A 27,870-nucleotide genomic window follows, 5' to 3' on the forward strand; every position below is an offset into this window, starting at 1 on the left:
GGATACAACAAAAATGAAAAGAAAGCTCAGTGTCTACCACCCACCCCCACCACCCCCCGCCAACTGCACTTAAAATGTGATGTATCCTGGCAGTAGATATTTCTTGATAGGGTTCTTGAAAAGCAGTACCTTTGGTTTTGTGGAATTTTTTGATTATGGAAAATCATTACTTCCTCCTTATTTTTTCCTATCTAAACCTAGAAGAAACTGATTCTTTTCTCCTCCAAAACAAAACCAACCTCCAATTCTTTTTGAGCATGAAGTTCTGTAAATGACACTGCAAAAAAATATGGACTCCAGGCATGAGCTCCAGACTCTTTGCTGGAGGAAACTGAAGATGCCTCTGTTCCCCTCACCCCACAAATACTTCTGCAGTTGGAAGTCTCAGGATCAGGTCCCTCAGAACAACTTCAGACCCGAATTTTCACCCGGAGAACAACTTCCTGGGGTGGAAGAGCTGTGCAATGATGTTGCGGATAAAGCTCAAGAATCAGAATTGTTCTGACCAAGACTTTTTAAAACCGTAAAATTGGGCAGGGTTTGTGAGAGCTGCTTATTCTGAACGAGCTGTGAGAGAAAGGCAAACGACGTCATGGCACACCAGCATAATCTGAGAAAGGCTGCTTTTCCAGGTAGGGGGAACACTTCCAAGTGCCAGCTCAAGACATGGCTTTATTATGAGGATTCAAGTGCCTTTGTGGCTCAGATGCCGTGGCATTTATTGTTCCCATGTGCTCCAGATCTCATGCTAATGATTATTTTTTCATAAACTTGAGGTATATCATGTACGTGGCTTCTGTACAGGCTTCCCCCGGGTCATCACAGGCTTTGGCAGCAGCAAATATTGTAAAGCTGTGTTCCAGGAGGAGTAGGTAGTTTGTGTGTCCCATCTGTGTCGTGGATCTTCCATTTCACTGAATAAAGGAGCAGCTCTGCTGGTACGTGAGGGAGCTTGATGGTCTCTCACTTGTACTAGGACACACGCTAGGCAGTTTGTCAGCTCACTCCTTCACTGTGCTGTATCTAGGCATCTCCTAGGGAGGACTAGGCTGCCAGCTGAGACTTGCCTTTGCCAACTTAAGATCTCTTCTGCTTGCACTGGGGACTTGCTGTAGGGACGGCTGTTCCTGGAGAATACCCCTGATTTCAGAGAAGACTGGTTCTGCGGAGCTTGCTACTAAATGCTCTGTTATCCTGGAGTCTAGCTTGGGCTGGTTTGTTTTGCCCTTAGCTTAGTCTTACTGCTGCTGGGTTACCTTTCATCCGGCACTGCGTTCCCAGCTGGGTTGCCTCCTCTTGCAGTGCAAGATATCTGTTCCACCTTAGTTCCCATTTCAGGGCATCTTCAACTGTGATTCTGCAAAGTAACCTTGAAGTGCCTGTTGTCACTTTCCTCTTTGCAATCAAGGACATTGCAAGTGACAAGAAGCCAGAAAAATAATGGGAGAGTTGCAGAAAGGCTGCTGCTTGAGGCAATTCTCTAAATGCTGTATGTGCCCAACCAGTACTGAGAGGCAGCTCTTGATGCATTGACTTGTGTGCCCGCAGGGCCACGCATAGCCTACTTTCCTTGTGTCTGTCCTCAGAAATACTGTGATTCAAAACAAGCTTACTTGGTAGGAGTTGCTGCAGACATGAGTGGTGGCCAGCAGTCTGCTTGTGATCCCAAGTCCTGCTAACCATGGTCACGGTGAGTGTGGGGACTCTTGAGGTGCTGCTCCATGTTGTCACAGCCACAGGCACAAGCTTCCCTGCCTTGAGTTGTGCCTGTCCTGGTTGCCAGCAGGATTGTGCTGCACCTCGAGAGACAACTGGGAAGTGAATTGCAGATGTGGATAGTGTTCAGGGAAGAAGGATGTGGGCATGATGATGCTGTAGGTACCTCTTTCCAGAAGGAAAGGCTGGAGGAAGGTCCTGCAGTGAGACTTTTGATCTGACCCTCTGAGGTTTGGCAGCGCCGCTGTACTGTTCTCCACCAGCGCAGCAATGACAATTGGCAACACCGTCTGCCTTCAGCAAAGCCCGGCGTGGATCCCGTCCGTGAGATCCCAGTTCTGCAGGGATGCTGTGTGGCTTATTGGCATCACGTGTTTTTTTCCTTGCCAGCAATGGGCCAACAGAATGAGACAGGTTCTGGAGAGGGAAAACATGCTGAAGATGGGTGTGCTTTATTAACTTTGTCATGTTCTGCCACCATCCTACCACTGAATGCAGCTGTTCTGCATGAAAGGAAAAGAAAAAGACTGTTTCCACCTCAGTGAGTTTGTATCAGGTTTGTGACGGGAGGAGGGTGAGTTTTGCTCCTTCAGATACACAGTCACCAAGAAAGTTCCTCTTCCTTTGTACAGACTGCTGCCTTGGAAATTATTTGGGAGATGTTCAAGCCAAAACAGGAGTAAAATCTTCCCTAATAGCTGGAACTGAGTACAAACCTGTTGTGTCTCAATTTTTGCCCTAGCAAGCACATAAATAGTGCAGCTGGAGCCATGTTCTGTCCCTTAGCCTTTTGGCTTCTGCCTATGTAGGGGTCTTTCAGGTGTGTCTCCCTTCCATTTTGCCTACTATGAAACTTCCTGATTTTCTTCCACCAGGGAATTCTCTTGGTGTACGACATCACTAATCGCTGGTCCTTCGATGGGATAGACCGATGGATAAAGGAAATAGATGAGGTAAGTTGAATGGAGGAACACATGAAGTGTTATATAGCAAAAATTTGGGGAGGAATCAGCTGGGGTGCCACCTCTGATACGGGGACGAGAATGGCTCTGCTATGGAAAGCAGACAATGGCAGTCCACTAATAAGCAAAGCAAGGGGATAAGTGTCTGCCCTCCACCTCTGCATAAATTCAGAGTAGTAGGAACGGGCTTGGAAATGGTCAAGAAAGATAGGAAGGTTCCCTCTCAAATGGACTGTGGAGGGGGTACATTGGCCTCCCCCATCATGCAGTAGTACTGCTTGGCAGTCCCCCGCGGTCACAGAGCAGTTTCTATTTCTTTGCCCTTCACTGCTGTTGCAGCTAAGCAGAATACTGCGTGTAGGCTGCCCTTACTAAGGACAAGCCGTGATTTCCCCACTTCTTTCCTTTTTCTAAGCATGCCCCAGGCGTCCCTCGGATCCTGGTGGGAAACAGGCTTCACCTTGCCTTCAAGCGGCAGGTGCCAACGGAGCAGGCCCGGGCTTACGCGGAGAAGAACTGCATGACGTTTTTTGAAGTCAGCCCCCTGTGCAACTTCAACGTCATAGAGTCCTTCACAGAGTTGTCCCGTATCGTCCTTATGCGGCACGGCATGGAGAAGATCTGGAGACCCAACAGAGGTCAGTAGGGAGGAAGATGCTCCATGTGGGGAAGGCTTGAGAGCCGGCTGGGCTGAACTGGAGGGATAGGGCTGACTGCCTAGGTGGGAGGTGTGTTTATTAGGAACTGTGGGATCTGAAAGCGCCTGACATGGAGAAGCGCCTCGGGTCAGACAAGCTGAAGCTGAGCCACAACAAGCTGCCTGTACTCCTGTACTAGTGCGGAACGCGGCAGGCAGTGATGAGGGACAGGCAGCTCCAGAGGGCAGTTCGGCATGTCTAGGATCTGAATTGCTCCAGGGCATCCTACACCTCTCCGCTTATTCTGAATGAGGCTGAGGGCAATTAAGCTCCCAACTTGAAAGTACTTCATCAGATGACTGTGTGGGATGAATCCAGGCATAAGCACCTCTGTCCTTACCCTTGCCTGAGCCTGTCTCCTGTTTTGGAGAGAGGTGGAAACAGAGTGAGCCCAAGGAGCTGAAAAAAAACTAAATCACATCCCTGCTGTTGGCATGCAGCTGTGGGCTGGGGTATGCCATATATCTGGGCACACCTGTGGCAAACTGTGAGCAAACTCCAACAGCCTGCTGTATTTGAAGCAGAATAGTCTTAGGTCCCACATTCCTGGCTGAATGAAGGTAGCAGTGTGCCCCACCAGCAGTCCGAGCAGCAGATTTGCGCTGATGAGGTAACCTGCCTTCACATGGATCCTCAGCTCCTGCTCACAAGGGAGGGAAAATCCTGTTTGCCAGCCCCAGTCACCAAACTTGCCTGTGTTCCTGGCCCCAACCTGCGTGCCGTGCCACATGCTCGCAGAAGGATGGCAAGCAGGAGCTGGGCTGCGTTCACAGACCTCTCCTGAATCTCTTCCAGAGGCAGGACGTGTAACGGCTGCCTGCTTGGGAACTGGGGCTGCCTGCTTGGGAACTGGGGCTGCCTGCTTGGGAACAGCATCGTGGCTTTCGCAGCAGGCTGGAGGTGAAAGCGTGCCCTCGTGTGGCTGCGTGCTGGGACATCCCTCCGAGCAGACTTCAAAGCAGGCTCCCATGGTGTATGCTGAACTAAGAGGACGCTGGGAAGCCTGAAAGGACAGTCTTCTGCTGGCTTGATGGTATCTCTGTTGCTGCAGGCGCTCTGCACAAAACCAGCCCCTTGGCTGCTGCTCCCCGAGCAGGTCCCAAGTGAGGCTGTCCTGCTTTGGGGCTTGTTGACTCTGCTGCCTCCTGCCCTGGACATGGCCTTCTGGCTGCCAAATGATGGCCTGAGAAGCCAAGTGTCTGGCAGGACTGTGAGTAAGGCGCTGCCTGCCCCGGGCACTGTGCAGAGAGGAGGGCCGGCAGTGTCTAAACCCCGTGTTGACACCTAAAGCTGGTGTCTTGCAAAGCGCTGACCACCAGTGGCAGAGCTTACCTTGGGTTTCCCAAGCTTTTGTCCTAACTAATCTGCTCCCTGTTCAAGGCTCCTATGCAATCATTATTAGCATCTCTCCCCCAAGGACTGGGAACTGCACAGCATAAGGAGTAGCTGTGGGGAGAAGGCAGTCCTTAAAATCTCTTGGCCCTTGACTGTTTGGTCTTTTCTCCCACCAGTGTTCAGCTTACAGGACCTGTGCTGCCGAGCCATTGTTTCCTGCACCCCAGTCCACCTCATCGACAAGCTGCCGTTGCCCGTCACCATCAAGAGTCACCTGAAATCCTTCTCGATGGCCAACGGGATGAATGCAGTGATGATGCACGGCCGGTCGTATTCCTTGGCCAGCAGTGGGGGTGGAAGCAGCAGCAAAGGTAACAGCTTGAAGAGATCCAAATCAATTCGACCACCCCAGAGCCCCCCACAGAACTGCTCACGCAACAACTGCAAGATCTCTTAGCAGGATGGACGCGCCGTGAGCTTCTAACGTATCCACACCCACCCACCGATGTACAGCTGTTTGCACACTTAACCCTTTTCGACTGGATCCTTTCGGATGGGCCGCGGTTGCTTTTCCGATGGCACGCACAAGCGTTAGGAATGTGCTCACGTTTTGTCTTCGCATAGGAAGCATGGTGCCGGCTGGATCTCGCAGCGCTGGCGGGGAGAGGACTCTGCCAAGTGACCCTCCAAGAATGCTTTGGGCTTTGCCTCTCGGCCTGGGGTGGAAAATTCAGCAGCTGCTGGGTTGGGGAGGGGGGAAGGGGGAAAAAAAGCTCATCCTCCAGTCTCAATGGAGAAATGGATTTAATGGAAGATTGAGAGGCTTAAGGGAGTAGGCAAGGAGAGAGTCTGTGCTGCAACTTTAACTCTTGGACTCCTGAACAGATTGCTGGTGCAATAGTGATCATTGGATGTAGAAAAAAAAAAAAAAAAACAAAACGGGGACAGGGGACTAATGACAGTTTTCACCAGGATGTTAACCTGCTGTTGCCAAAAAAAAAAAAAAAAAGAAAAAAAAAAGGAAACAAGGCAAGAGTTGGCCAACTAGAAAGGAGAAGGAAGCAGTCTGCTTGCCTTCTTCGTTTATTTATGTAAATATTATACATATATATATATCACTTGTTTTATAAGGGTTTTTTTAAGAAGCAGTCAGGGAAAATTTTATGCAGCCATGTAAATACAAGCACTGGATTAACTTTCCCAGTGTCAGCAAAAGGGGAGAAGTGGAGGATTTTCTGGTGAAAATATAAAAATGCTTTAAGGGACTTTCAATCACTACCTGGGCTTGTGCTAGGGTTTTTTTAAATATGACATATGCTGAAGGAAAGAACAATTTGTGCGTAACATGCCCCAAGCTGCTTTATTCTCAATCATTCCCTAAAACTTGTGAGTGCTGAAGGCTAGGTGGGATGTAATGGGTCGAGGGGCAGAGCGGAGAGGCCAGGGTCTTGAGGTTTGCTTTCAGCAGGCAGGACGAAGAGGCAGCTCTGAGGTCAGACTGATGCCTCACTCGCTTTGCGCCTCCTGATGCACAGCTCATCAGGGACTAAGGAGCAGAGGGTGGAAGCATCATGCCTAAAGCAGAGGAAAAATGCTGAATTTTGTCCCTTATTGCTGCAAAACCTCAGCTGTCACTTCGAGAGCCCTCCATCCACAACGCCACCCCATGCGACAGCCCCTGAATCCCGGCTGCTTCTTGCTTTGCTTTTCCAAAGACGCTCTGCCTGAGCTAGTGTTGCCGCGGCTCCTCCTGGATGAAAGTGGGGAAAGGACAGAAGCAGCTTTTCCCACTGGAGCGTGGAGGAGCAGGGACTGGGAAGGTGAAAGGTGTGTGTGGGAAAACAGCAATCCCCAGGTCCCATCGTGGCAGATTTGCTCACCTCCTGTGGCAGCCCCAGGAGATCAGGAAAGCAAACTGCTTTGCCCTGTAGGACCGCTCCTGGAGTTTAGAGGGGCATGTGTGCTTAGCGGCAGGAGCTTGAGATGTGCCCATGCTGTGGGAGAGGCTCTTCTGTCAGGCAAGCACATGTGCTTCCCCAGCTTCCCCCCATGGCTGGTGCTGAATGGTGCTGAAAATTCACCTGGAAATTTAGAAATAACACCTACCCCTTATTGCAAAAGCTGAGCGGGGCTTGGCAGTGGGAGTCAGCTATGTTGACAGATTCTCATAGGTGGCCAGGACGTGTGGATTTGTGAGTAGCGTGGTAGAAAGTAAACTGCTTTTGTGCTGGGGCTGCCTCAGCAGGAGGCCAGCCGCTGCAGTGCTGCCATCTTCCTCCTGGTGTTAGCAGCTCCCCAGGGCCTGGGCTTGCTCTGCTCACCCCAGGAGAGCTTGTTGCATTGCACGGGCAGAATGAAGCCGCAGCAGCTCCTGCGCGGCCGACAGACCCGCTTTGTTCAGGCAGCAGGCAGGGGCACGTCCCTCCACGGGGACATCTCCTTGCCTTTGCTTCTGAGCCGACCTGGGAGGTGACGGAGCCTTCCCCCTCCCTGCGCTGTAGATCAGAATACAATACAGGGGTAGGTCTCTTGGCTCGTCTCTAGCGTGCTTTATTGCCCAGCTCAAATGAGCGACGAGAGAATTAAACCCCCGGCAGATGGAGGGGGGAGAAGAATCCTTTGTAGTGGTGGTTTGGCTCAAGAGTAAAGCTGCAGCCGAGCTCAGCACAGTGGTGCGAAGGCCAGGGGATTTCAAGAACCTGTCTGGAACGGCTGGCACCTGTTTCCCATCACTTAACACACAGCAGAAGACAATCGCTGGCTCAGCAGCCCCGGGATATACGGCCAACAGGTGATCAGCACTGCAAAAGGCGGCTTCTCCTGGAAAACATCATCCAGACACTGGGGCCGCTTCGCCAGGCTGCTCCTGGGCACCAGTGTTGTAGGGTGAAGAGGGACGAAGGTTTTCTTCCTGAAATCACAAAGCTGCTGCATGTCTAGAAAAACTTGATGTACCTCTGCTTGGTTTGGCTTTGCCACGTGTGACACCTCCCCATGCCTTTTTCCCTGCAGTTGATTTTTTTTTTTTTTTTTTTTTTTTTTTTTGCCCACCCGATAAGGTCTCAACAGATCCTGTCTGTAGTGAGGATGAAAGATTTACCTGGAGCGATTACTCAGTGAAAAAAACTTTTTTTTTTTTTTTTTTTTTTAATTTAAAAGGAAAAGATTCTTGCATCTGATGTCAACACTAGTCTGTAGCTGCTCTCCAACACTTGTACCATTCCTGAGTTGTTTTTTTGGACTATCCTTTTATTTTTTTTATTCCTTTGTACAGTTAATGTTGTTCAACTGATTATACATGGTTTTGTTTTGTATAAATTAAAGGGGGTTTTGTTGTTTTGAACTACCAATTGACAGGTGGAGAAGTTCTATCAGTTTTCATATGGGCTGGGAAGAGGCTGAAGGGAAAAGGTGGTAGTTTGGCCCAAAACCTGGGGATTTGGGGCTGCTTGTGGTGCAGGTGTGTACTGCCACTTCCAGATCGTCCGCAAAATAACTCGCGTTACATTTTCTGAGGAGTCTTAAATGTCGTGATTCCTGGCTCTGGTTGTGGGGGGTTTGCCCTTCTCTGTATGTGCAGAAGCTAAATCTGTCCTATATCTGGCTTGATTCTCACCGAAGTGCTGATTTTGGGGTAGTGGAGCTCTAGGAAAAACACAGACTACTCTGCAACACGTTTAATGTCGTAGGTGGCTGTAGGAAGGCAGGCTCCCCCGCAGCTTGTGTGGGGTTGTGCGCAGTCCCTGGCACATGGGGACAGGTTTTGCAAGTACAGGCAAAGCCTTAAATTGTCTCTTTGGGTCCAGGTGATCCTGGGGGAGCGAGTGCTGTTCATCTTACCCAGACTGCGGCAAGCTGAAAGTCAGCCTGGGATAAATGTGCCTTTGAAACGGAGAAGGTGCTGCAGGGAGCTCGGAGCAGCCGTGTCACGTTGGGCTGTCGCCAGGGTTGGTGTTCAGAGGCATCGGCTGGGACCGGGAGCCCCAGAGAAGGGGCCTTCGCTCCTGGGGTGGAGGGAAACTTCTGGCCTGATCCTCTTTTCTCTCGCTCCCAGCCCACCTCCCCTTGACCTCCCTTTTCCCCTGCCTGCTTACTTCCCTAGGATCAGATTTTCCACTTCGTACCAGACTGGCCACGCTTGTTTTAACAGCTTAAGTAGTAATTGCTGGGGCTGGGAGGGCGCAGAGGGGAAATGAGATAGTGTCTGCAGCCTGGAAAACCCTGGAGCTAAGGTGAAAGCCTGGTCAGGGAAGAGTCGCTTCTATTTTTTTTCCTGTTCAGGGTTCTGGAAGTGTCTGTTCCCTCTCGCCAGCAGAGCTGAAACAAAGGCTGTGTGTGGTTTCAGGTGGGGTATGGACAGCCGGAGCCCGTTACGCTGGAGCAGCGGGGGCTGCCTTTGCTGCAGCTGTCTCTGCTGGGGAAGAGCAGGGCAAGGAAACACGCCGCACAGCCTGAACATCAGGAGAAGGGATGGAAGAGCTTTAGGGGTCCCTGTTCCTTGGGAGAAAGAGGAGGGAGCAGGTTGCTCGGGGCTGGTTCTGGTCTTTCAGAGTCGAGTGTGTTTCTCTGAGCCACCCTTCCTGATTCGAGGGGGTGTTAGGTTGCTCCCGCTGGCCCCTGCATGAGGTTGTTCCATGCAGGCTGTGAAGAAATGGTGACCTTCAGCTCTCTGCGCCCAAGGCGCTTGAAAATGAGGATGCGCCTACCCAGGGGTGCATTGGAGGGGCAGGAGCTCTCCCTGGGTGCTGGGTGTTTTCAGGGGGGGCTGTATGGTGCTGTGCCCTCCCCTCCAGGACAGGGTGCTGAGCCGCTTCCTCTGCTCCCTTGTCTTGAAGGGAGAGGATGGGCCATAAAGCTCACATCCCTGTCCGGGGTCTTTGAAAGTGACCCCAAAAAATCCCCGTTCCGGGGTGCGGTGGGTGCTTGGACATGCAGAGGTGAATGGTTTGGGAGAGACTGGAGTTATGGCTGCCTCAAGCCTTCCCATGGTGAAAGTCGGGGGTGGGGAGAGTTGCTTTTCTTTCACCTTCCTGCTGGAGAAGCATTAGAAGAGGCCGGGCAGGGGTCCCCAGGAAGGGGGGTGGGTCTGGGGTCGCTGGGAGCTGCATTTCCAACCACGCGGCACCCAGCATGGCGCTGGCTGGCCTCGTGCTGCCGAGGCGAAGGTCCTGGCAGGTGCTTGTCCCCACCTCTCAGCTTTTGATCTCGGGGACGTGGGGATAAGGCATCTTGGGCTGGAACACGGGCCACCCCTCAGGGGCTGCTCCCCAGCTCCGGAAAGGGGCTGCCGGGGCAGGATCCCCTCCACATCCCAGCGCCAGCACCTTCTTGGACCGTGGTGGTATGACCACATGGACCTCAGTGTGGGGACGGGGAAAGCTGGGGTCTGGGTTTTCTCGTGCCCCCTTCCCTCCCCTCCTGCACCAGCACCCTTGGAGGGACCCTGGCACCCCCTAAATGGCTCTGTGCCCCCGGGCTGCATTCTCGGGGGGTGATGTGCCATGGCAGCCTGCCACGCTGCCTCCAGCTGAGCGAGGTGGGTTGGGGGTCAGGGGTCTCTGTGCGCAACGCTGCTGCAGGCAGCTGGACTGGGCTGGGGGGCTCCAGGCAGGCAGGATAGAGCCCCTGCAGCTCCCGGGCCGGGCTCTCCTGATGCAGTTCCCTGTTTGCAAAACATCAACCCCAGCCCGTGTCCCGGGGCACCGTGACCTCCCCTCTGTGTCCAGGGCCACCCAGACCCCTGGGCAGCTCCTTGGCCACCAGACAGGGGACCCTGGCCACAGCCATGGGACACGCTCCAGCCCTGCATGCGTGGCCATGGCGAGCTGATGCCAGGCCCCCGTGTTTGGGGTGTCAGGTCCCCGGGGAGCCCCAGCAGCGCAGCCCCCTGTGGGGGCCAGGGGGGTGCCGAGGGCCCCTCAGAACGGCCGGCTTGGCTGGGGCAGGGGGTGCACCAAGGCGTTGCATGCAGGAACGCCTCTGGGGTGCAGGTAGTTTGAGGGGGGGGTGTCCCCCACAAAAAATGTAAAGAAAAGGCTCCCTGCTTTTTTTTTTTTTTTTTTTTCTTTTGCCCCCTCCAGCATCTGCCTCTTCCCCTGCCCCGTTCATGACCCTGCAGAGGGGAAGCTGGAGGTGCTGCACCGCCCCCCGGGCCAGAACCCCCACAGGTGGGTGTGCTGTTCCGCAGGAGCCTGCAGCCCCCCTTGCCCCCCCAGCGCCAGTGCTGGAAGAGTTAACGCTCCCGAAATGCCATGAAGTGTCCCTGCTGCGGGTCAGTGTCCGACAGGGGTTGGGGGTCTGGCCGGGGGGGGCGGCCGTGGGGTGAGGTGGGGGCATGGCCCTGCTGTCCTCCCTCCCAGCTCAGCACCAGCCAGCCTGGCCCTCACTCGGGGGGGGGGGGGGCAGGGCTGTGGTCCAGTCCCACTGGCCTCGCTGGGCTGGCAGCGTGGGTCACTTGATTTCGGTCATCTTTTAAAAACGTGGTTCTAAAATCCCACCAATTCTGGGCTCTGACCAGATGGTCTCAGATTTGTTTCTCTTAAAAAAAAAAAAAACCAAAAAAAACCCCAAACCCAAACCTTTCTTCCCTTTCATGTGCAATTTTCAATTTTGGCTAGAAATTGCTGTGCCCACCACTCCTCCAGGTCAATGGGAACAAAGTCTGAAAGAGAGGGGAGGGAGAGAGGAGAGCATAGGCAGAGCAGCTGGAGCAGAGCTCTGGGTGCTCCCCGACCCAACCATTTGCCACTGGGAAACAACAAAGACACCCCAAGATTTCCCCCACCCCTGTGCCCTGTCCCCAGAAGGCCAGGCTGGGTTTGCAGGGTCCTTCTCTTCTTGGGGACTTCTCAGCCACCGCAGCACCCCCCAGGCCGCATTTGTGGCCCCCGCTCAGCTCCGTCTCAGTGTCCCCATCCCCGCTGGGCTCCAGCTTGGTCCTGCTCGGCCCCAGGAGAGGCAGGTCCCCACAGCGGGACCCGGGGGGCTACTCTGCAGCATGATGCTGAAACCACCTTGGTGGGGGGCACCCACCCCGCCAGCCCAGCTGGGGGCCTGCGCTGGGCAGCGGCACCCCGGGGTGCTGGCTGGGGAGGGGGGTGGGGTGGGTGCCTGGGCCGCGGGGTGCCCAGCGGCGCGGGGGGGTCCCCGGTACCCCCACCGTGGGCTCCACGTGTCTCCCGAGGGGACCGAGGCTCTGGCTGTTCTCTCATTCTGCAGGAATTCAGCTCCGTGGGCCGGGCGGTTTTTTTTTTCTTTCTTTTTTTTTTTTTTTTTTTTTTTTTTTTTTTTTTGTGTCTGTGTGTGTCCGCCGCCCGCCCCCCCTTCCACTCTCCTCTCCGGAGCGTTCCTGCATTGTGCTTTGATCCCCCCCCCCGTGCCTGCCCAGCTCAGGCTGGCCGGGGTTAGAGGCTGAGGTCAGCGCCTTTCCCATTCCAAACACCCAGAAACATCACTGGGAAGGGAGGGACTCAGATTACAACCTCCCCGGCCTCCCCTTCCACCCCGCTCACCCCGCTCGCCCAGCCGGGGGGGGCCGAGCCCCCCCGGGACGCCGCTGCCACCGTGCCCCGGGCGGCGGCGATGGCTGGGGGCGGCGGGCGGCATCGCCGGCGGGCGCGGGGCGTGCTGGAGGGCAGCGGGCTGGTCCTCTCCTCCTCCTCCTCCTCTTTGTCCCCCGCTCGCCCGCCTTCTCCCTCGTCCCCTCCATCCTGAATGGGATTTATCCCAAGCCCTCGCCAGCGCGCCAGGCCGGCGGCGGGGGGCGGCCAGATGCCGCCTCGCCGGGACCGCGGCCGCCCGGGCCGGGGCCAGCGGGCGGGTGGGCGGCAGCGGGGCCCGGTGGGCATCGCGCTGCTGCTGCCCTGGCTGGCGGCGGCGGCCGGACTGAGCCTGCGGCCGGGCGGGACGCGGCACCTGGGGGTCTGCCCCAACCAGCTGAACCCCAACCTGTGGGTGGACGCGCAGAGCACCTGCGAGCGGGAGTGCCAGGCCGACCAGGTGAGCGGGGGGCCGGGGGGGCTGGCGACGGGCTTGGGGGGCAGCCCCAGGTCCCCCGAGGGGATGCTTCGGGGTCCTGTTCCAGGGGCACAGCCCGGCGGGTTGTTCTGGTGCAACGGGTTCAGCCCGGCTGCAGCTTTGCCCCCTGAGCCCCTGCTGTCGGTTGTCATGGGGGGTGCCCGAGGGACACTCCTCGACCCCCCCCTACCAGGCAAAGAAACTGCTTGTTGCCCCCCACGCCCCCTCCTCGGGCCGTGCCCCGTGGCCGGGATGCCACGTCCACGATGCTCCCACCCAGCCAAGGGGCCGGGACGAAGGGAATGGCTGTGCCGGGTCAGGGACCCCATCAGGCAGTGGACTGCCTCCCCCGGGCCCCCCTCACTTTTCTCTGAGGGCAGGAGCCCACCCACGGACCGGGCTGCCCATCCCAGAGAGCCCCGGCTCCAGGCAGCGCTGAGTGCAGCAGCAGCACCTCCACCCACCCCGGCTGGGGCTGCCTGCACCCGGGGCTGCGCGATTCATCCATGCAATGAGTTCTGCCTCCCCTCAGCCAGCAAAAGCTGAGAGGGGTGACGTGCTATCTGCTGGGGGGAGAAGGGGCCATCATTGCTGCAGTGCACCCCTAAGCATCCTGGGGGAGGGTCTGGGGAGGGGGCTGAGGGTGGGCTGTGGCTGTGGCAGGGAGGTTGGGCTCTTACCCAGAGCCCAGCGATGCTGAGGGTGGGTGCACAGGGCTGCATGGGCGGCACTGCCCACCCGAGAGCCCCAGAGGGGATGAGAGCAGCACCCACAGCCACGGCACGGGTGTGACTGCCACGTTCCCCCCCCTCCAATCTCTTCTCCTCCCCCCTACCCCGGCCAGGACTGTGAAGGCTTCGAGAAATGCTGCACCAACGTGTGCGGGCTGCGGAGCTGCGTGGCTGCCCGCTTTGCTGACGGCAGCCTGCCAGCACTGGCGCTGGCACCAGCAGCCTCGTGCGAGAGCTTTGTGTGCGCGCAGCAGGGCTCCGACTGCGACATCTGGGACGGGCAGCCCGTCTGCAAGTGCAAGGACCGCTGTGAGAAGGAGCCCAACTTCACCTGTGCCTCCGACGGCCTCACCTACTACAACAAGTGCTACATGGACGCCGAGGCGTGCCTGCGCGGCACCCGCCTCACCACCGTCCCCTGCAAGCACATCTTCACCTGGCCCGACACCAGCCCCGTGCCGCAGGAGACGACGGCGCGCCCCACACCGGGAGCCGGCCCCGAGGTGCCGGTGCCCCCCCGCCCTCTACAGCAACCCCTTCCACCAGTCGGTGCGTGCCGGTGGCACCGTCAGCTTCCGCTGCGACGTCAGCGGCCGCCCGCGGCCGGACATCACCTGGGAGAAGCAGAGCGAGCGGGAGGAGAACTTCATCATGCGGCCAGACCAGATGTATGGCAACGTGGTGGTCACCAACATCGGCCAGCTGGTCATCTACAATGCCCGCCACGAGGACGCCGGCATCTACACCTGCACGGCCAGGAACGCCGCTGGGCTGCTCCGCGCCGACTTCCCGCTGTCGGTGGTCAGGCGGGAGCCCGGGGGGACCCCGCGGGCCGGCAGCCCCCAGCCCTTCCCCAGCGCCGAGTGCCTGAAGGAGCCGGACCGGCGGCGGTGCGAGGCCCTGGAGGTGCGCTGGCACTTCGATGCCAAGCAGGGCTCCTGCCTCACCTTCCGCTACGGGGGCTGCGGGGCCAACAGAAACCATTTTGAGACCTACGAGGAGTGCCGGGCTGCCTGCTTGGGCAGCGCCCGTCCCACCTGCCTGCTGCCCATGGTGCAGGGTCCCTGCCAGAACTGGGAGCCCCGCTGGGCGTACAACCACCTGCTGAAGCAGTGCCACTCCTTCGTCTACGGCGGCTGCGAGGGCAACACCAACAACTTTGAGAGCAAGGAGACCTGTGAGGACGTCTGCCCCTTCCCCAAGAGCCTGCAGTGCAAGGCCTGCCGCCTGAAGAGCAAGATGGTGCTGAGCCTCTGCCGCAGCGACTTCGCCATCGTGGGCCGGCTGATGGAGATCGTGGAGGACCAGGACTCCGGCATCGCCCGCTTCGCCCTCGAGGATGTCCTCAAGGATGAGAAGATGGGCCTCAAGTTCTTCAACATCAAGTACCTGGAGGTGACCTTGACTGACATGGACTGGAGCTGCCCCTGCCCCAACATGACGGCGGAGGATGGGCCGCTTATCATCATGGGCGAGGTGCACGATGGCATGGCCACGCTGGACCCCAGCAGCTACGTCCGGGCGGCCAACGACAAGCGGGTGAAGAAGATCTATGAGCTGATGGAGAAGAAAACCTGCGACCTCCTGAACCGCTTCCAGGACTAGGGGAGAGCTGGGACGTGCCCACGTGGGGAGTGGCAGCCCCACTGTGGAGGGGGGCAGCCTGGGGGAGCCCCCACACCAGTGCTTGTTTCTAGGGGTTACCACCATCATGTAGTTCCCCCTAGTAGAGCCCCAGCCCAGCTCCCACCTCCCCTGTAATTTATCTGCGCATGCCTCCCCCCTGTGTACCACCCCAGCCCAGCCAGCAGCAATAAAGGACTGGGTTGGGTTGCAGAGGGGTGGGAGGTCTGCCAGGACCCCCCACCCATAAAAACCTTCCCACCACTCCAAAGCCTCTGGGCCCAGTGTAGCACCCCTGGGTGCTCCTGGTGCAGGATCTGACTCCCCACTGGGGCTGGAGGAGGATTGAGGATGCCCCCCTGCTGCCCAGCATCAGTGCCAAAAGCATCAGGGAGCTGCTGGGGGTCGGGGGGCAAAGTCCCAAAGTTTATTGGGGGGAGCAGCAGCACAGTTCGGGGGCAGGGGGAAGAGGGATGGGTCCCTCAGCCATCACCACAGCATCCTCTGGAGAAACTGGCACCAAGCAAGAAGTCTCTCCCCTGCCCAGGCGTGCTGTCCCCCCTGCCTGTGCCCCCTGTAGCAGCTGCAGCAGCTTCCCTGGGCCAGGTTGGGGCACCCCATTGCAAAGGGAGCCCCAAAGGGGCCAGTGGAGACAGACCCCCACACACCAGCCCACCAGCCCAGCCCAGCCCCAGGTGGGGTGAGTGGAGCACTGTCCCATCGCTGCTGTCCCCAGCCCTGGCTGGCACTGGGATGAGGACAGTGTGACCCCTCAAGGAGGCATCAGTGAAGGGGGGGCAGCTGTGCTGGTTGATGCTGGGAGATGCTGTTTGATGCCGGGGGGTGCTGGTTGATGCTGGGAGATGCTGGTTGATGCTGGGGGGTGCTGGTTGATGCTGAGCGGTGCTGGTTGATGCCGGGCGGTGCTGGTTGATGATGGGTGGTGCTGGCTGATGATGGGAGGTGCTGCTGGGGCAGGTTACTGCTTGCGGAAGATAAGACTCTTGTTGTTGGCTGGCATGTCCACCTGGAAGCACAGAGCCGGGACTCAGGGGGTCCCCACTGGTGCAGGGACACCCCCCCACCCCCGCAGACCCCAGCACCTACCATCCTCTCCAGGTGCAGCCCGTTGGCCTCGGCCAGCTGCTGCAGCAGCGCCGTGTCCCGAAGGCCCCAGGCAGGGTTGCTGCCAGGGGCACAGGCGTGGGTCACACAGAGGGACATCTCACCCCTGCGCTCACCAAAGCACCCCCATCTCCCAGGGGTGCCCCAGTCGGGGGGGCCCCCCCCGGCCGCTGCTTTAGGTCTTGTCTGGAAGGACCAGGCTGGGAGGGAGCTCCCTGCAGCCCCCAGCGGCCCTGCGCCCCCCCGCCCCACTCCCTGCTCCTACCGCTGTCTCAGGCTGCGGTCGAAGTCCACGTTGCTCTGGGGGCTGATCTGGCCGTCCACGGCGTAGGGCTGCCGGGACACGAAGCTGGAGCTGCAGGCGCAAGCCATTGGCTGTGTCCCCCGAGTCCCCCCCCAGCCCATGGGCTGCTGTCCCCACCACACACAGGAGGTAAGCGAGAAGAGACATGGCCCCTGAGAGTGACACAGGTCACTTCACCCACCGCAGACACCCCAGCCCCTGCCCCGGATGGGGCAAGGGAGGACAGGATCCCTTCCGTTGTGGGAGCGAACAGCCAAAGTTGCCCATCCCGGGCTCAGCGTGTGCCCCAAAAGGCTGAGATCCCTCTGGAAACCCCGGCCCTCCCTTTCCCAGCCCCCCCCAACCCATGCCTGGAGCTGCCCTCTCATCTGCCGTCCCCAGCATCTCCAGCATCAGCTGAGCAGCACCCACCCCATAGGTGAAGAGCACGCCACCGGGCTTCAGCAGCACCCCAGCACCCTTGAACAGGCCCTGGGGAAAAAAGAGAGGTGGGGACCGGGTCAGAGGGCTGGGAACACCCCCCCCCGGGAGCTCCCTTCTCGGTCCTGGGACCCCCAGGCCAGGAGACAGGAACTTGCCGAGGGCCAGCGTGGCTCCAGCCCTGCCCTTCTCACCTCGGTGCACCGCAGCTCCGCGATGTGCATCATGTTGATGCTGACGAGGAGGTCGAGGGTGGCGGGTTGGGTGCCCCCCCATGTCTCCCAGCCCTGCGAGACGTCCAGCAGGATGGGGGGCAGCATGTTGGGCACCTGCGTGGCTTCTGCGTAGGCAGCAATGCTGTGGGCACCAAACCCCACATCAGCCCCAGCCAGGGCATTTCATGCCCCCACCCCCACCCCGACCAGCACCCACTGCAGGCAGACCCAAACCTGCCTGTGCTGGCTGCCAGCAGCAGCTCCCAGGTGGAGTCTGTGATGTCTAGTAATAAGGTTGTGTTTGCAACATAGCCTGGGGGGGCTCTGCACAGGGTGAGTGGTCTAGTATTGCTGAGCTCTTTGCTTTTTTGCAGCCGGCAGCTGGAGAGCTGGCAGCAGCCGGACAACTGGCAGCACGTGGACTGAAAGACCCCAGTGCCTAAAAAAAAATCCCGCTGTTGCCTCTCAGCTGGGCAGCCAGAGCATGCTGCCCTCCCGGCTGCTTCCGTGTGCGCTGCCTGCACCCAACGTGCTCAGGCTGCCTGCATGCTGCCTGCACCATGCTGCCCGTGCCACACTGGCTGCACCCACACCGTGCTGCCTGCACCCACACCATGCTGCCTGCACCCGCACCTGCACCCATGTGCTCAGGCTGCCTGCATGCTGCCTGCACCCGCACCCCACTGCCTGCACCTGCACCGTGCTGCCTATGCCTGCACCGCACTGCCTGCACCCACACGCCTGTGCTGCATGAAGCCCTGCCTGCACCCACGTGCTCAGGCTGCCTGCACCCCCACCATGCTGCCTGCACCCACGTGCTCAGGCTGCCCGCAGCACTGCCAGCACCCACACGCCCGTGCTGCCTGCAGCACTGCCTGCACCCCGCCGGTATGCTGCACCAGTGCTGCGTGATTTTGGTGTGATTTATACTCTTTTTGGCACATTCCCCAGCCAGGTCTGGGTTCCCAAGGCGGTGGAGCAGGGAACCGCAGCCTCCTGGCCTCAGCCTGGGAATTATTTTTAGCCAGGGTGGTGCGTGTGTGTGCTGCTTGCCGGGGAGGTGATGGGTGGGATGCCAGCCGCAACCCGCCCTGGACAGGGGACAATTTTGGCAGTTCCCCACCGGGCTTTTTTTTTTTTTTTTTTTAATGGGGGAATTCCTCCCCATGCTGCGGAGCCAGGGTTTATTTTTGGTTCCTGAATGGAAACCAAGCCCTCCAAGGCCAGCGATGCAATGCCTGGAATGGGCATTTGGCTGCGGCTAGACCCACGCACACCGACACGGAGCAAATAAACACGGGGGGGCTGGCCAGGTGGCACAGAGCTGGGATGGGAGTGGGTCGGAATGGGAGCCAGGGCCGGCACCCAGGTGAGCTGGGCATCAGGCCCAGCATCACCATAGAGTGCTGCAGCTGCCCGCGCCGGTGGGAATCGCTTGTGGAAAGTGGGATACTGGTGCTTTCCTGGGAAAAACAAAGTCCTGACCTGGGGAGCCTGGGCTGTTTGGGAGTTGGGGATTGGGGCTTTTCTGGAAAAAACATAGCAAGCATTGACCTGGGGAGCCTGGGCTATCCAAGAGTTGAATATTGTGGTTTTCCTGGAATAAATAAAGCATCGAGCAGGGGAGCCTGGGCTGTCCAAGAGTTCAATATTGGGGGTTTTTTCGGGAAAAAAATAAACATCCAGCTGGGGGCGGGGCGGGGAGGGCAGTCATCTAAAAGCTGGGTCTGGGGTCTTTCCTGGAATAAAGCAGAGCTGCGAGCTAGGGAGCCTGGGTGCTCCGGCCGCGGGTGCGTCGGGAGGGGAAGGGGCTGCGGGCTGTGCCCAGGGATCCCCCCCAGCTCCCCGCTCACCTGCGCAGCGCCTGGGGGTCGATGTCGGAGGGCTGCCAGAGGGTCTGCGGCAGCGCCCGGGCGAAGTGCGCGGCGTGCAGCCCCGCGCCTGCTCCCACCTCCAGCACCCGTACGGCGCCGGGTCCCGCGTGGGCGCCGGAGCCCGCGTACTCCCGCAGCACGGCCAGGATCGGGCCCTTGTTGCGCTCCGCCGCCGCGGGCGCTTGCATGGCTGGAGCAGGCGGTGGCCGCAGTGTGGGGACTACAGCTCCCAGCCGCCCCCACGGGGAACGCCCCCACCGCCGCGGGTGGAACCTCTCACGGGCGTTCAAAAAAATGAAGGGGGGGGAAATAAAAGACCAGGAGCTCCTGCGCCGCCCGGGAATCGAACCCGGGTCGCAAGAATGGGAATCTTGCATGATACCACTACACCAGCGGCACCGCTGTCTAGTCTGCCCCCCCCGCCGGCCCTCGGCCTTCCCAGGCGTGACCGCGGGGCTGCGTGCCCGGGGGTCGCTGGGGCTGTCACAGTGTTGTCCCCATGGCGGTGGCACCTGAGCCCCTGCCTTTGCACCCCTTCGCTATCCCCTGCCTGGGCCCTACGTGTCTCAGGGGTGACACCTACGTGTCCTCCCTGTGTCCCCTGTCTCCTGAACGTCCCCTCTGTGTTCCCTGTGACTCCAGTGTTCCCTGCGTGCCTGTGCCATCTTGTCCCACGTGTCTCCCGGGCCCTTTCTCCTACTTGACCTCTCTGTGTCCCCACGTCCCTTGTGTGTACCCTGCGTGTCCCATGGCTCCGACATCTCACACGTCCCCTCTGTGTCCCATGCATTTCCCCCGTGTGCCCCCACGTCCCACTTGTGCCCGTGTCCCATTCATTTCCCGTGTCCCATGTCCCACGTGTGTCCCCATGTATCTCATGTGCCATGTGTCCCCCACATGTGCCCCCGTGTGCCCCATGTGCGTCCCCACACCCCACGCGTGCCCCCCCATGTGTCCCGCGTCTGTCCCCACATCCCATGTGTGCCCCCCATGTGTCCCAGGTGCGTCCCCTGTGTGTCCCCACACCCCACGTGTGTCACTTACACGCCCCGCATGTGCCCCGTGCCTCCCTCCACCCCTCCCACGCGTGCCCCCGCTGTGTCCCGCCCGTCTCCCATGTGTGTCCCCACGCCCCACGTGTCAGGTGCGTGTCCCACCTGTCCCCCACATCCCCCAGGCGCCTCCCGCCCTCCCCCCGCCTCTCCCACCCCTCCCCCGGCGCACGTGCGGCCCCCCCGCCCCTCCCCCTGCGGGCGCCCCCCGCCCCGCGGCCCCCCCGCCCGTCCCGCGCGGGCCCTTTAAGGGCGGGGGGCGTGTCGCGGCGGCCGGCCCGGTTCGTTAAAGGCCCGGGGGGGGGCGAGGGCCGCACTCGGGCGGGGGCGGCGGGGCCGGTGCGGGGCCGGTGCGGGGCCGCAGGATGTACACGCTGACGCGCGGCCCCAGCAAGCTGGCCACGCAGCGCCGCACAGGTATCGGGGAGCGGGGGGCGAGCGGCTGGGGGGCGGGGGGGCACCGTCCCCGTCCCGGGCCGCCCTGACCCCCGCCGCCGCCCGCAGGTCCGACGCAGCAGGCAGTGGAGAGCAGCAAGCTGGGCGAGCTGCGGGGTCGGCTCCAGCCCGGCGCCTGGCCCCCCGCTAGGTGAGCCCCGCGCCGGCGGTGGCCGTGACCTTGGGGAAAGGTTACCGGGGCGGCCGGGCCGCGCCGCCGGGGGAGGGGCCGGGGGGGGGGCGGAGGGGAACGGGACAGGGCCGGGGGCCGTCGGTCGGTGTCCGCACGCCGGACCCCCCGCCCGCTCCCCGCGGAGACCGCCCGCGTGTGGCGTGGGGGGGACCGGGGGCGGCCATCCCCGGGGGGGGCGGTTCGGGTAGAGGCCGCTGCCAACCGGCGCGGGGGAATGGGGCTTGTGACCGGAGGAGCGGGCAAAGTGCAGGCGGCGGGGGGCTGCCGGCCCCGAGTGCGCAGCGACGCCCCCCGGGGGAGGCTGGGGCTGTGCAGCGCCCCCGGGAGGCACCGGCTGCGCCACCCCGGTGTGCGGCCGCGGGCAGGGTTGGGGGCTGCTGGGCGGACCTGCCCCCCTCCAGCAGCAGCAGCAGCCGGAGCTGTGAGGCGGGGGTGGGGGGCAGCCGGAGGGTCCCGGCTCCATCCCTCGAGGGGGGAAGACTTGGGAGACCCCGTGCTGACAGGGCAGGCAGCCCCCGCCGGCGGGTCCGGGCGGCTCTGCCCGCTTCCTCCGAAGGGGTGAGGAAGGGTTCCCCCGGGGTGCAGCGGGGGCGTGTGTGTGCCTGCCCGCTGCCCCCCGCCACGCGTGGGGGGGTGGGCTACCCCGCCCGGGGCAGGGTGGGCAGGGGCTGCCCGCTCTCTCGCCCTGCAGCCTGTGACCTGCCTGTGCTCACAGGGCCCCTTAGACTTTGTCCCGTGAGGAGCGTGGCGCCGCCGCTGTCCCGTGCTCCCGGGCCGGGCAGACAAGCCCCAAGTGCCCCCGGGCCCGGCTGCCCCCGGCCCTGCCCGGGTTTGCTGGCCCCCGGGCCCAGCTCCTGACCTGCTCCCACTTGGCAGCCGGTTTGGTCCCAGCCCTGGGGCACCTTGGGGACGTCCCGGGGGCTGGGGCCGCTCCAGCAAACGCGGGCGCTTGGTCTGCGGAGCGGCATGTGCCCCTGCCCGCTGCCTAGCTGGGTTCCATATCTATTTTCCTGATTATTTCAGCAATTTTGGTGACAGATTATTTTTATTTTGGGGACTGTGCCTGGTGCCAGGCTGGAAGATGGGTGGGAGATGGGCAGGCTGTGCTTTTCCATGGGGAGCTCCCCTTGCCTGCACCCCTCCCTGTGTAGGAGCCCCCTTTCCCGGAGGGCTGGGTCCCTTTTGGTGCCCTTGGGGACAGGGCTGAGCAGGGTGGGCTGGCTGCGGCAGTGCCCCTGGCTTTGCCAGGGCCGTGTGTGTCGTGGGGCAACCCAGGGTGGCTGGACAGCCCCTGTCCTTGCTCCAAGCTGCCCCCTCACTGCTGCCTTGCTTTCCTCGGCAGCCCAGCCCAGAAACTAGTCTTCAACAGAGTGAACGGCAAGAGGCCGCAGGTGCTGCTGCAGCAGGTCTCGGCTCCCGAGGAGTGCTACACGCTGGCCCATGAGGAGAACGTCCGCTTTGTCTATGAAGGTGAGGGCAGAGGGTCCCTGGGGGCAGGCACCCCCTTGCTGCCACACCCTGGGGGGGCTGGAGCATGTGGGGTTCCTCTTGAGGCAGCTCTGTTGTGCTGTGGACCTTGGTGGCAGGGATGGGGTCCCCAGCCTGGGTCCCTGCCCTCCTTTGCACCACCTCCTGCGGCCCCCCAGGCTGGGAAAGCCCCATCCCAAAACCACCCGCTGCCTGTTCCCCCCCCCTCCAGCCTGGCAGCAGGTAGAGCAGCAGCTGGATGGCAGCCGGAGTGGGGAGAGCGCCTGTGGCCCCGTGCAGTATGTAGAGAAAACCCCCAACCCTGAACTGATGAAAAGTAAGTGAGAAGCAGTTGTGGCACTTGGTGTGTCGGGCTCAGGGGTGCAGTGAGCTGGTGTGGGCTCAGCTGGGTGCCTGAGCAGGGCTGCAGTGGTGGGAGGAGGATCATCTCACTGCTGGATGCACCAGAGGGGCTGGGCTGAGTCTATCCTGCTGGTGCTGAGGCTGCTGTGGGTGTGTTGAGGAGCAGCTGGCCCCTGGCACTGTGGTGGGGGTGTCCCACCATGCCCCACTGGAGGAGCCCAAGCAAGCAGGGTGACTGATGTCTTTTCTGGAAGTTACACTCTCTCCAGTCACCAAGGTGGTTTCAGCATCATGCTGGAGAGTAGCCCCCCGGGTCCCGCTGTGGGGACCTGCCTCTCCTGGGGCCGAGCAGGACCAAGCTGGAGCCCAGCGGGGATGGGGACACTGAGACGGAGCTGAGCGGGGGCCACAAATGCGGCCTGGGGGGTGCTGCGGTGGCTGAGAAGTCCCCAAGAAGAGAAGGACCCTGCAAACCCAGCCTGGCCTTCTGGGGACAGGGCACAGGGGTGGGGGAAATCTTGGGGTGTCTTTGTTGTTTCCCAGTGGCAAATGGTTGGGTCGGGGAGCACCCAGAGCTCTGCTCCAGCTGCTCTGCCTATGCTCTCCTCTCTCCCTCCCCTCTCTTTCAGACTTTGTTCCCATTGACCTGGAGGAGTGGTGGGCACAGCAATTTCTAGCCAAAATTGAAAATTGCACATAAAAGGGAAGAAAGGTTTGGGTTTGTTTTTTTTTTTTTGTTTTTTTTAAGAGAAACAAATCTGAGACCATCTGGTCAGAGCCCAGAATTGGTGGGATTTTAGAACCACGTTTTTAAAAGATGACCGAAATCAAGTGACCCACGCTGCCAGCCCAGCGAGGCCAGTGGGACTGGACCACAGCCCTGCCCAGCTGGGCACCCACTCCCTGCGCCCAGCGTGGAGGAGCAGCGTGTGGCCCCAGCCAGGATTCCTTAAGTGCCAGTTCTTGGACTGCTGCAGCGCCTGCAGCCTCCAGCTCCCAGGGACACTGTGGTGCCATGCTGGGGATGAGGGAGCAGATTCCCCTGGTGCGGCTGTAGCCACGGGGAGGACAGCGAGGTGCTGTAGCAGGACTGCCAGACAATAAAGCGTTCAAACTGCCAGTGGAGAGGCACTTGTGGGATGGGGAGGAGGTGGCAAAGCAGCTGGTGTATAGAATGGTGCCCTGGGTTGGCATGGAGCAGGGAGGGCATCCCTGTGCAGGGGGGGGGGGGGGACACACTCATGGCCGCGTCCTTGCTGAGCAGATACCATGTTGCTCTGGAGATGGAAGGTCTTGGTGCATCTCCCTGCCTTCCTTGGAGCTGCATCCTTGCCTCAGTGGTGCCTCATCTCTCCGGGCTTAGCTGGGGGCTGGTGCTGCCTTGGGTGTAAGTTTGGGATTGGGGGGGTGGCATATGGGCAGGGGGCTGAGCACCTGACTGTGGTATGTAGATGGGTAAAGCTGCAGGAGTGAGGGTGCCAAGGCCAGCCCCCCACTGCCAGGGCAACCCTTGAAATTGCTTTGACAAAAGCTAGTTTGAGCCCCAAGTCTCCCCCTGTGGCTGTTGGGGTGCAGCTTTGGGGGGGCGAAGAGAGGGTGGTTGTGGCTGCCTGTGGTGGAAGGAATGGGCACCCCCCCCTTCTGCTCCCAGAGGCACTCTGGCACACAGGAAACCCCTCAGCCCATGGGCTTTTCCAGGCTGGACTGAGCCCTTCCAGGTCAGATTTTGGAGGACACCCCTGTTGTTCCCCCCCTCCCCGTGCCCCAAAGCAGAGAGCAGAAGGCCAGCACAGCCTGAGCAGCCTAAGCCCAACCCACCAGGGCTGGAGCTGCTCTGGGACTCCAAAGGAGGCCAGGAAACACCCACTGGAAAAAAAAAAAAAATCTTTATTATTCCTATTTGATGGGACTAACAACCACACACTGCAGCCAGAGAGGAGCAGCAGCTGTGATGCTTCCCCCACCGTGGCTTGGGCAGCCGGAGCGTTGCCAGCAGCAGCCATGATGCTGCCAGCACAGAACCTGCTGGTGCCCGGCGAGCAGCCCTGGTCCTGCAGCTGTAACAGAAATGGGGCTGGCAGGGCTGGTACAGCACTGTGCAGCTGAGGAATGCTGCTTTGGTAAGACTGTTCAGGCTGGGATGGCCCCCATGGTGGGGGGCTGGTGCTGCGGGATGCCATCCTTGCCCTTGACTTCTCCACTGTGTTCATGGGCCCTGTGGAGGGGGTTATGCTGCCCCTGTGCTACCTGCCCCAGGACCAAGCCTTGCAGGGGGGTCACCAGTACCCCAACAGCACGTGGTGGTGGGCGTCTCTGCTGTCCTGCCTGTTGTTGCTGTGCTCAGGGTGCTGCCAGCCTGTGGCAATTTAGTGTCTCACTGCTCCCCATCCCAGGCAAAGCCCTGGAGGCGCTGCTGCATCCTGCTGTAGCTCCCCTTCCCAAAAATACCAGCTTCTGGGAGTCCCAGCACTCTCCTGGTGGCTCCAGGCACCCTCCCACCAGAAAGCACTCCCCTTTTTTTTTTTTTTTTGGCACAAGAGCTGCCCCAGGGTGGCTCTGCCAGCTGCAGGGATGCTCCCAGGTAGCAAACCCTCCGTGCCAGCAGCTCTGATGGACACCAAGGCGTTCCAGGGATGCCATTCAGCTGCTGGCTGCCTACTAATAAAAACACACATTGTTAAGATCAGGGAAATTCTTAGTAACATGATGCACCATCGTTTTGAACAACATTAGGCAAAGGGAAAAAATGGAACAGGAAAGAATGAGTCCAGTCACAGGAACAAAACAAAAACCCAACCCAAAAATACAACCCAACCCCTGACAATGCAATCACTAGAAGGGAATCAGCACCCTCGCCATAAATATTAATTCATTTAGTTATGTGCAATTGTGTGTATTACTATAGTGCAAATAGCGCTGCATTGATCACGGAGCAGCCGGCCCGAAGGGGACTGCCCCTAGGTGACACAGGGACTAGTTAAGGACAGACAAGAATCAACATGGATGTAAAACAAAAAAAGCAACCCAGCCACTGGGAAACGCCAAAAAGAAAATCCCAGTTGCTGCCTCTGCCTCCGTGGAGGGCTGGGCAGTGCTGGTGCCTACTGCACCATGCCCAGCAGCATCTCCTGTGGCTGGGAAAGGGCAGGAGGGTACCTTTGCTGCTCCCTGTCTGCTGCCAGAGCAGCCCGGCGTGGTGCGGAGGGGATGATGATGAGGAGGAGGATGTGGGATGGGCAGGCTCTGGTCAGAGCTGCGTGGGGTCTAAGGGGAGAGCCCCTCTGGCATTCGCAACCAGTCCTGTGGCTGCACAGCACTCTGCAGGGCAGTGCTGCTGCCTAAACCTTTTCATGGATGCAACAGCGAGCCCAGCAGCGTCCCCAGGCACCCTGCGACACCTCTCGCCCATCGCTGCCTTGAGCCCGAGCTCTGCCTCTGCAGCTGTACCCGCCACGTGCTGTATGAGGGGCCGAGCTCTGGGCATCTCACCAGTAACACATCGTGCCAGCACCGCGCAGCCAGCTCCCCCGGCACCGCTGCCAGCTCCTCAGGACGGGCTTGCCTCCACCCACAGGCAAGCAAGCAGGAGGGGACAGCATTTTCCAAGGAGTTAAAGGAGATGCAGCCTCTGCCATGCCGAAGGGGACCCACAGGAGCCTTGCCTTGTCCCCTCCCGCTAGACACAACGAGCTTCTAAGGGCAACCACAGCACACCCGAATTAACCCAGCGAACAGTTTGGGTCTAAGCTATTTGACAGCCTCCTGGTAAACCATGAGCAAACCACCTAACAATACACGTCGACATGCGGGCAAAGACCATGAAGCAGCGTCCTGATGGGTATGAGCATCGGGCAGGGAAGAGGGGCGCGGGGGGCGGGGAGTGTGGTGCCATTTGGGGACAGCATCCCACTCCTCCTTTGCCAGCCCAACCCCCAACACCCCTCTCCACCCATCCAGGCTTCTCCCTGCTTTTGGAGCTTTTTTTTTTTGCTGTCTAGATGGGAGTGAAGGCTGGAGAGTGGGAGTGTCACATGCACACACACACGCACACACAGACCCGTGCCAGCACGCGATGCACACGCATCGCTGGTGTTCCCCACGGCAGAAGGTACGATGCCATCCGCTCCCCCCTCCCCGGTGAAAAGTTTCTTACATTTATACATTATTTAAGACACGCCGATATATAAATTACTGTCTCTATATATACTATGTTTAGGCAGCAGGGCCAGTCCGTGACGAAGGGCACCAGTGGGGGCTTCTGCTCATTTCCCTCTGTCCTCTGTGTAGTGCTGGAAGCGAGTGAAGCTCATGAAGACTTGCTCCAGGGATATCTGGCTCACCGAATAGTCTTCCAAGCGGTACTTCTCTTTGGCTTTCTCCAAGGCCCCGAAGACCTGCAAGGGACAGCATGGCAGTTACTGCAGGGTACCTCAGCTGCGGGAGAACCCCATGGGTTGCAGCCAAGAAAGCGGAGGAAGCCTTCTCCTCCAGGGAGAGCCAGGGGAAGGGAAACCTCCCCTGGCAGGAGGGCAGTGGTAAGCCAGAAGATGGATTATTTAGCAGAGCACCTGACCCCATTTTAAAATATGTATTTTACATATACATATATATATATATGATACAAACATATATATACAAATGTATTTTTTTTTAAATATATCCCTGGGCTGGGATCCCAGCTCAATACATTATAAATATAAAATATGTATATAATAGATAAAAAACTATATATATACAGATATAAAAATGTATATACTGTGTACAAAAACTATCTGTATATTATATGCATATATATGTATACTACCTAGACATAAACATGTATCGACAGTATATAACTGTCTGCATACACTATATGTATAACTGTTTGCACTGTATACAGATAATCTCTCTCCACACCCCCCATCCCTCTGGTTTTTATATATCCCCCTGGGCTGGGATCCAGCCGGGTCTGTGGCTCAGCGAAGCCCATGTCCGTAGCCCCGCACGTGGCAGCCCCAGTGCCCACGTGCAGCAGCAGCAGAGTTGATGCTGTGTCCACCAGTGCTGCGTTCCCAGCAGGGAGATGCAGGGTGGGAAGGATGCAGCTAGCAAACACACTCCTTCCAGCACCCTCCAGAGCCTCCATGCAATATTTTGAGATGCACAAACAATGGCAAAATCAGCTCTTGCTCCCCAGGGAGACGCGGCTTTCCCTCTGGAGGGCTGTGGGCAGGGGCAGTCAGTTGGGGGGGGTGGGATGGAGCGGTCCTGGCTCAGCACACATGGCGAGTCCTGGATGCTCACACGCTGGTTGTTTGCGCAGGTGACCTGTTTGGGCCAGGAGGTGGGAAAGGGCTGGGGA

General features: G+C 59.4%; 5 protein-coding genes, 1 long non-coding RNA gene and 1 other non-coding gene across 11 annotated transcripts in view; 4 read left to right on the forward strand and 3 right to left on the reverse strand.

The window, feature by feature from the left end:
- The window catches only part of RAB40C (RAB40C, member RAS oncogene family), a 36,599-nt gene extending 28,534 nt beyond the window's left edge, over positions 1 to 8,065 (forward strand). Inside the window, exons 4-6 of the mRNA XM_005241041.4 lie at positions 2,592 to 2,669; positions 3,094 to 3,316; positions 4,888 to 8,065. Of these exons, the coding sequence (XP_005241098.2) occupies positions 2,592 to 2,669; positions 3,094 to 3,316; positions 4,888 to 5,168 (582 nt within the window). The 3' untranslated portion in view covers positions 5,169 to 8,065. The remainder of the gene's footprint in view (positions 1 to 2,591; positions 2,670 to 3,093; positions 3,317 to 4,887) is intronic.
- Positions 8,066 to 10,778: 2,713 nt separating this feature from the next.
- WFIKKN1 (WAP, follistatin/kazal, immunoglobulin, kunitz and netrin domain containing 1) lies at positions 10,779 to 15,363 on the forward strand. Its single transcript, XM_055806552.1, is given in 3 exon segments — positions 10,779 to 12,709; positions 13,572 to 13,970; positions 13,972 to 15,363. Coding segments are annotated over 3 exon segments (1,776 nt in total). The 5' UTR covers positions 10,779 to 12,424; the 3' UTR covers positions 15,064 to 15,363.
- A 123-nt stretch (positions 15,364 to 15,486) lies between these two features.
- Positions 15,487 to 19,253, reverse strand: METTL26 (methyltransferase like 26). 3 transcript variants are annotated; one of them, XM_055806549.1, is made up of 6 exons: positions 18,999 to 19,251; positions 17,125 to 17,287; positions 16,922 to 16,981; positions 16,472 to 16,561; positions 16,189 to 16,267; positions 15,487 to 16,108 (listed from the first exon to the last, which is right to left on the reverse strand). In XM_055806549.1, the coding sequence occupies exons 1-6, from the start codon at positions 19,205 to 19,207 to the stop codon at positions 15,564 to 15,566; spliced, it is 1,146 nt and encodes a 381-aa protein (XP_055662524.1). In that variant the 5' UTR covers positions 19,208 to 19,251; the 3' UTR covers positions 15,487 to 15,563. The 3 variants fall into 3 exon arrangements, with proteins under 3 accessions (XP_055662524.1, XP_005241096.2, XP_055662525.1); XM_005241039.3 differs by having other exon boundaries at positions 15,931 to 16,108; positions 16,472 to 16,539; XM_055806550.1 differs by lacking the exon at positions 16,922 to 16,981 and having other exon boundaries at positions 15,931 to 16,108; positions 16,472 to 16,539; positions 18,999 to 19,253.
- A 94-nt stretch (positions 19,254 to 19,347) lies between these two features.
- Positions 19,348 to 19,418, reverse strand: TRNAG-CCC (transfer RNA glycine (anticodon CCC)). Its single transcript has one exon. It is a non-coding gene; the product is annotated as a tRNA-Gly (tRNA).
- A 912-nt stretch (positions 19,419 to 20,330) lies between these two features.
- On the forward strand, positions 20,331 to 23,649 carry MCRIP2 (MAPK regulated corepressor interacting protein 2). Of its 3 annotated transcripts, none has more exons than XM_055803658.1 (5): positions 20,331 to 20,488; positions 20,576 to 20,657; positions 22,042 to 22,169; positions 22,399 to 22,503; positions 23,159 to 23,649. In XM_055803658.1, exons 1-5 carry the CDS (start codon positions 20,437 to 20,439, stop codon positions 23,227 to 23,229), a joined length of 438 nt encoding a protein of 145 aa, XP_055659633.1. In that variant the 5' UTR covers positions 20,331 to 20,436; the 3' UTR covers positions 23,230 to 23,649. The 3 variants fall into 3 exon arrangements, with proteins under 3 accessions (XP_055659633.1, XP_055659632.1, XP_055659631.1); XM_055803657.1 differs by having other exon boundaries at positions 20,576 to 20,656; positions 22,038 to 22,169; XM_055803656.1 differs by lacking the exons at positions 20,331 to 20,488; positions 20,576 to 20,657 and adding an exon at positions 20,899 to 21,257.
- A 2,584-nt stretch (positions 23,650 to 26,233) lies between these two features.
- On the forward strand, positions 26,234 to 27,378 carry LOC114013102 (uncharacterized). The gene is made up of 3 exons (XR_003555960.2): positions 26,234 to 26,367; positions 26,528 to 26,637; positions 26,746 to 27,378. It is a non-coding gene; the product is annotated as an uncharacterized LOC114013102 (long non-coding RNA).
- The window catches only part of ABCA3 (ATP binding cassette subfamily A member 3), a 28,779-nt gene continuing 27,620 nt past the window's right edge, over positions 26,712 to 27,870 (reverse strand). Inside the window, exon 31 of the mRNA XM_055803652.1 lies at positions 26,712 to 26,923. Within this exon, the coding sequence (XP_055659627.1) occupies positions 26,792 to 26,923 (132 nt within the window). The 3' untranslated portion in view covers positions 26,712 to 26,791. The remainder of the gene's footprint in view (positions 26,924 to 27,870) is intronic.

This window comes from Falco peregrinus, chromosome 5 (genome assembly GCF_023634155.1).
Source record: "Falco peregrinus isolate bFalPer1 chromosome 5, bFalPer1.pri, whole genome shotgun sequence".
In the NCBI taxonomy this organism is placed as follows: domain Eukaryota; kingdom Metazoa; phylum Chordata; class Aves; order Falconiformes; family Falconidae; genus Falco; species Falco peregrinus.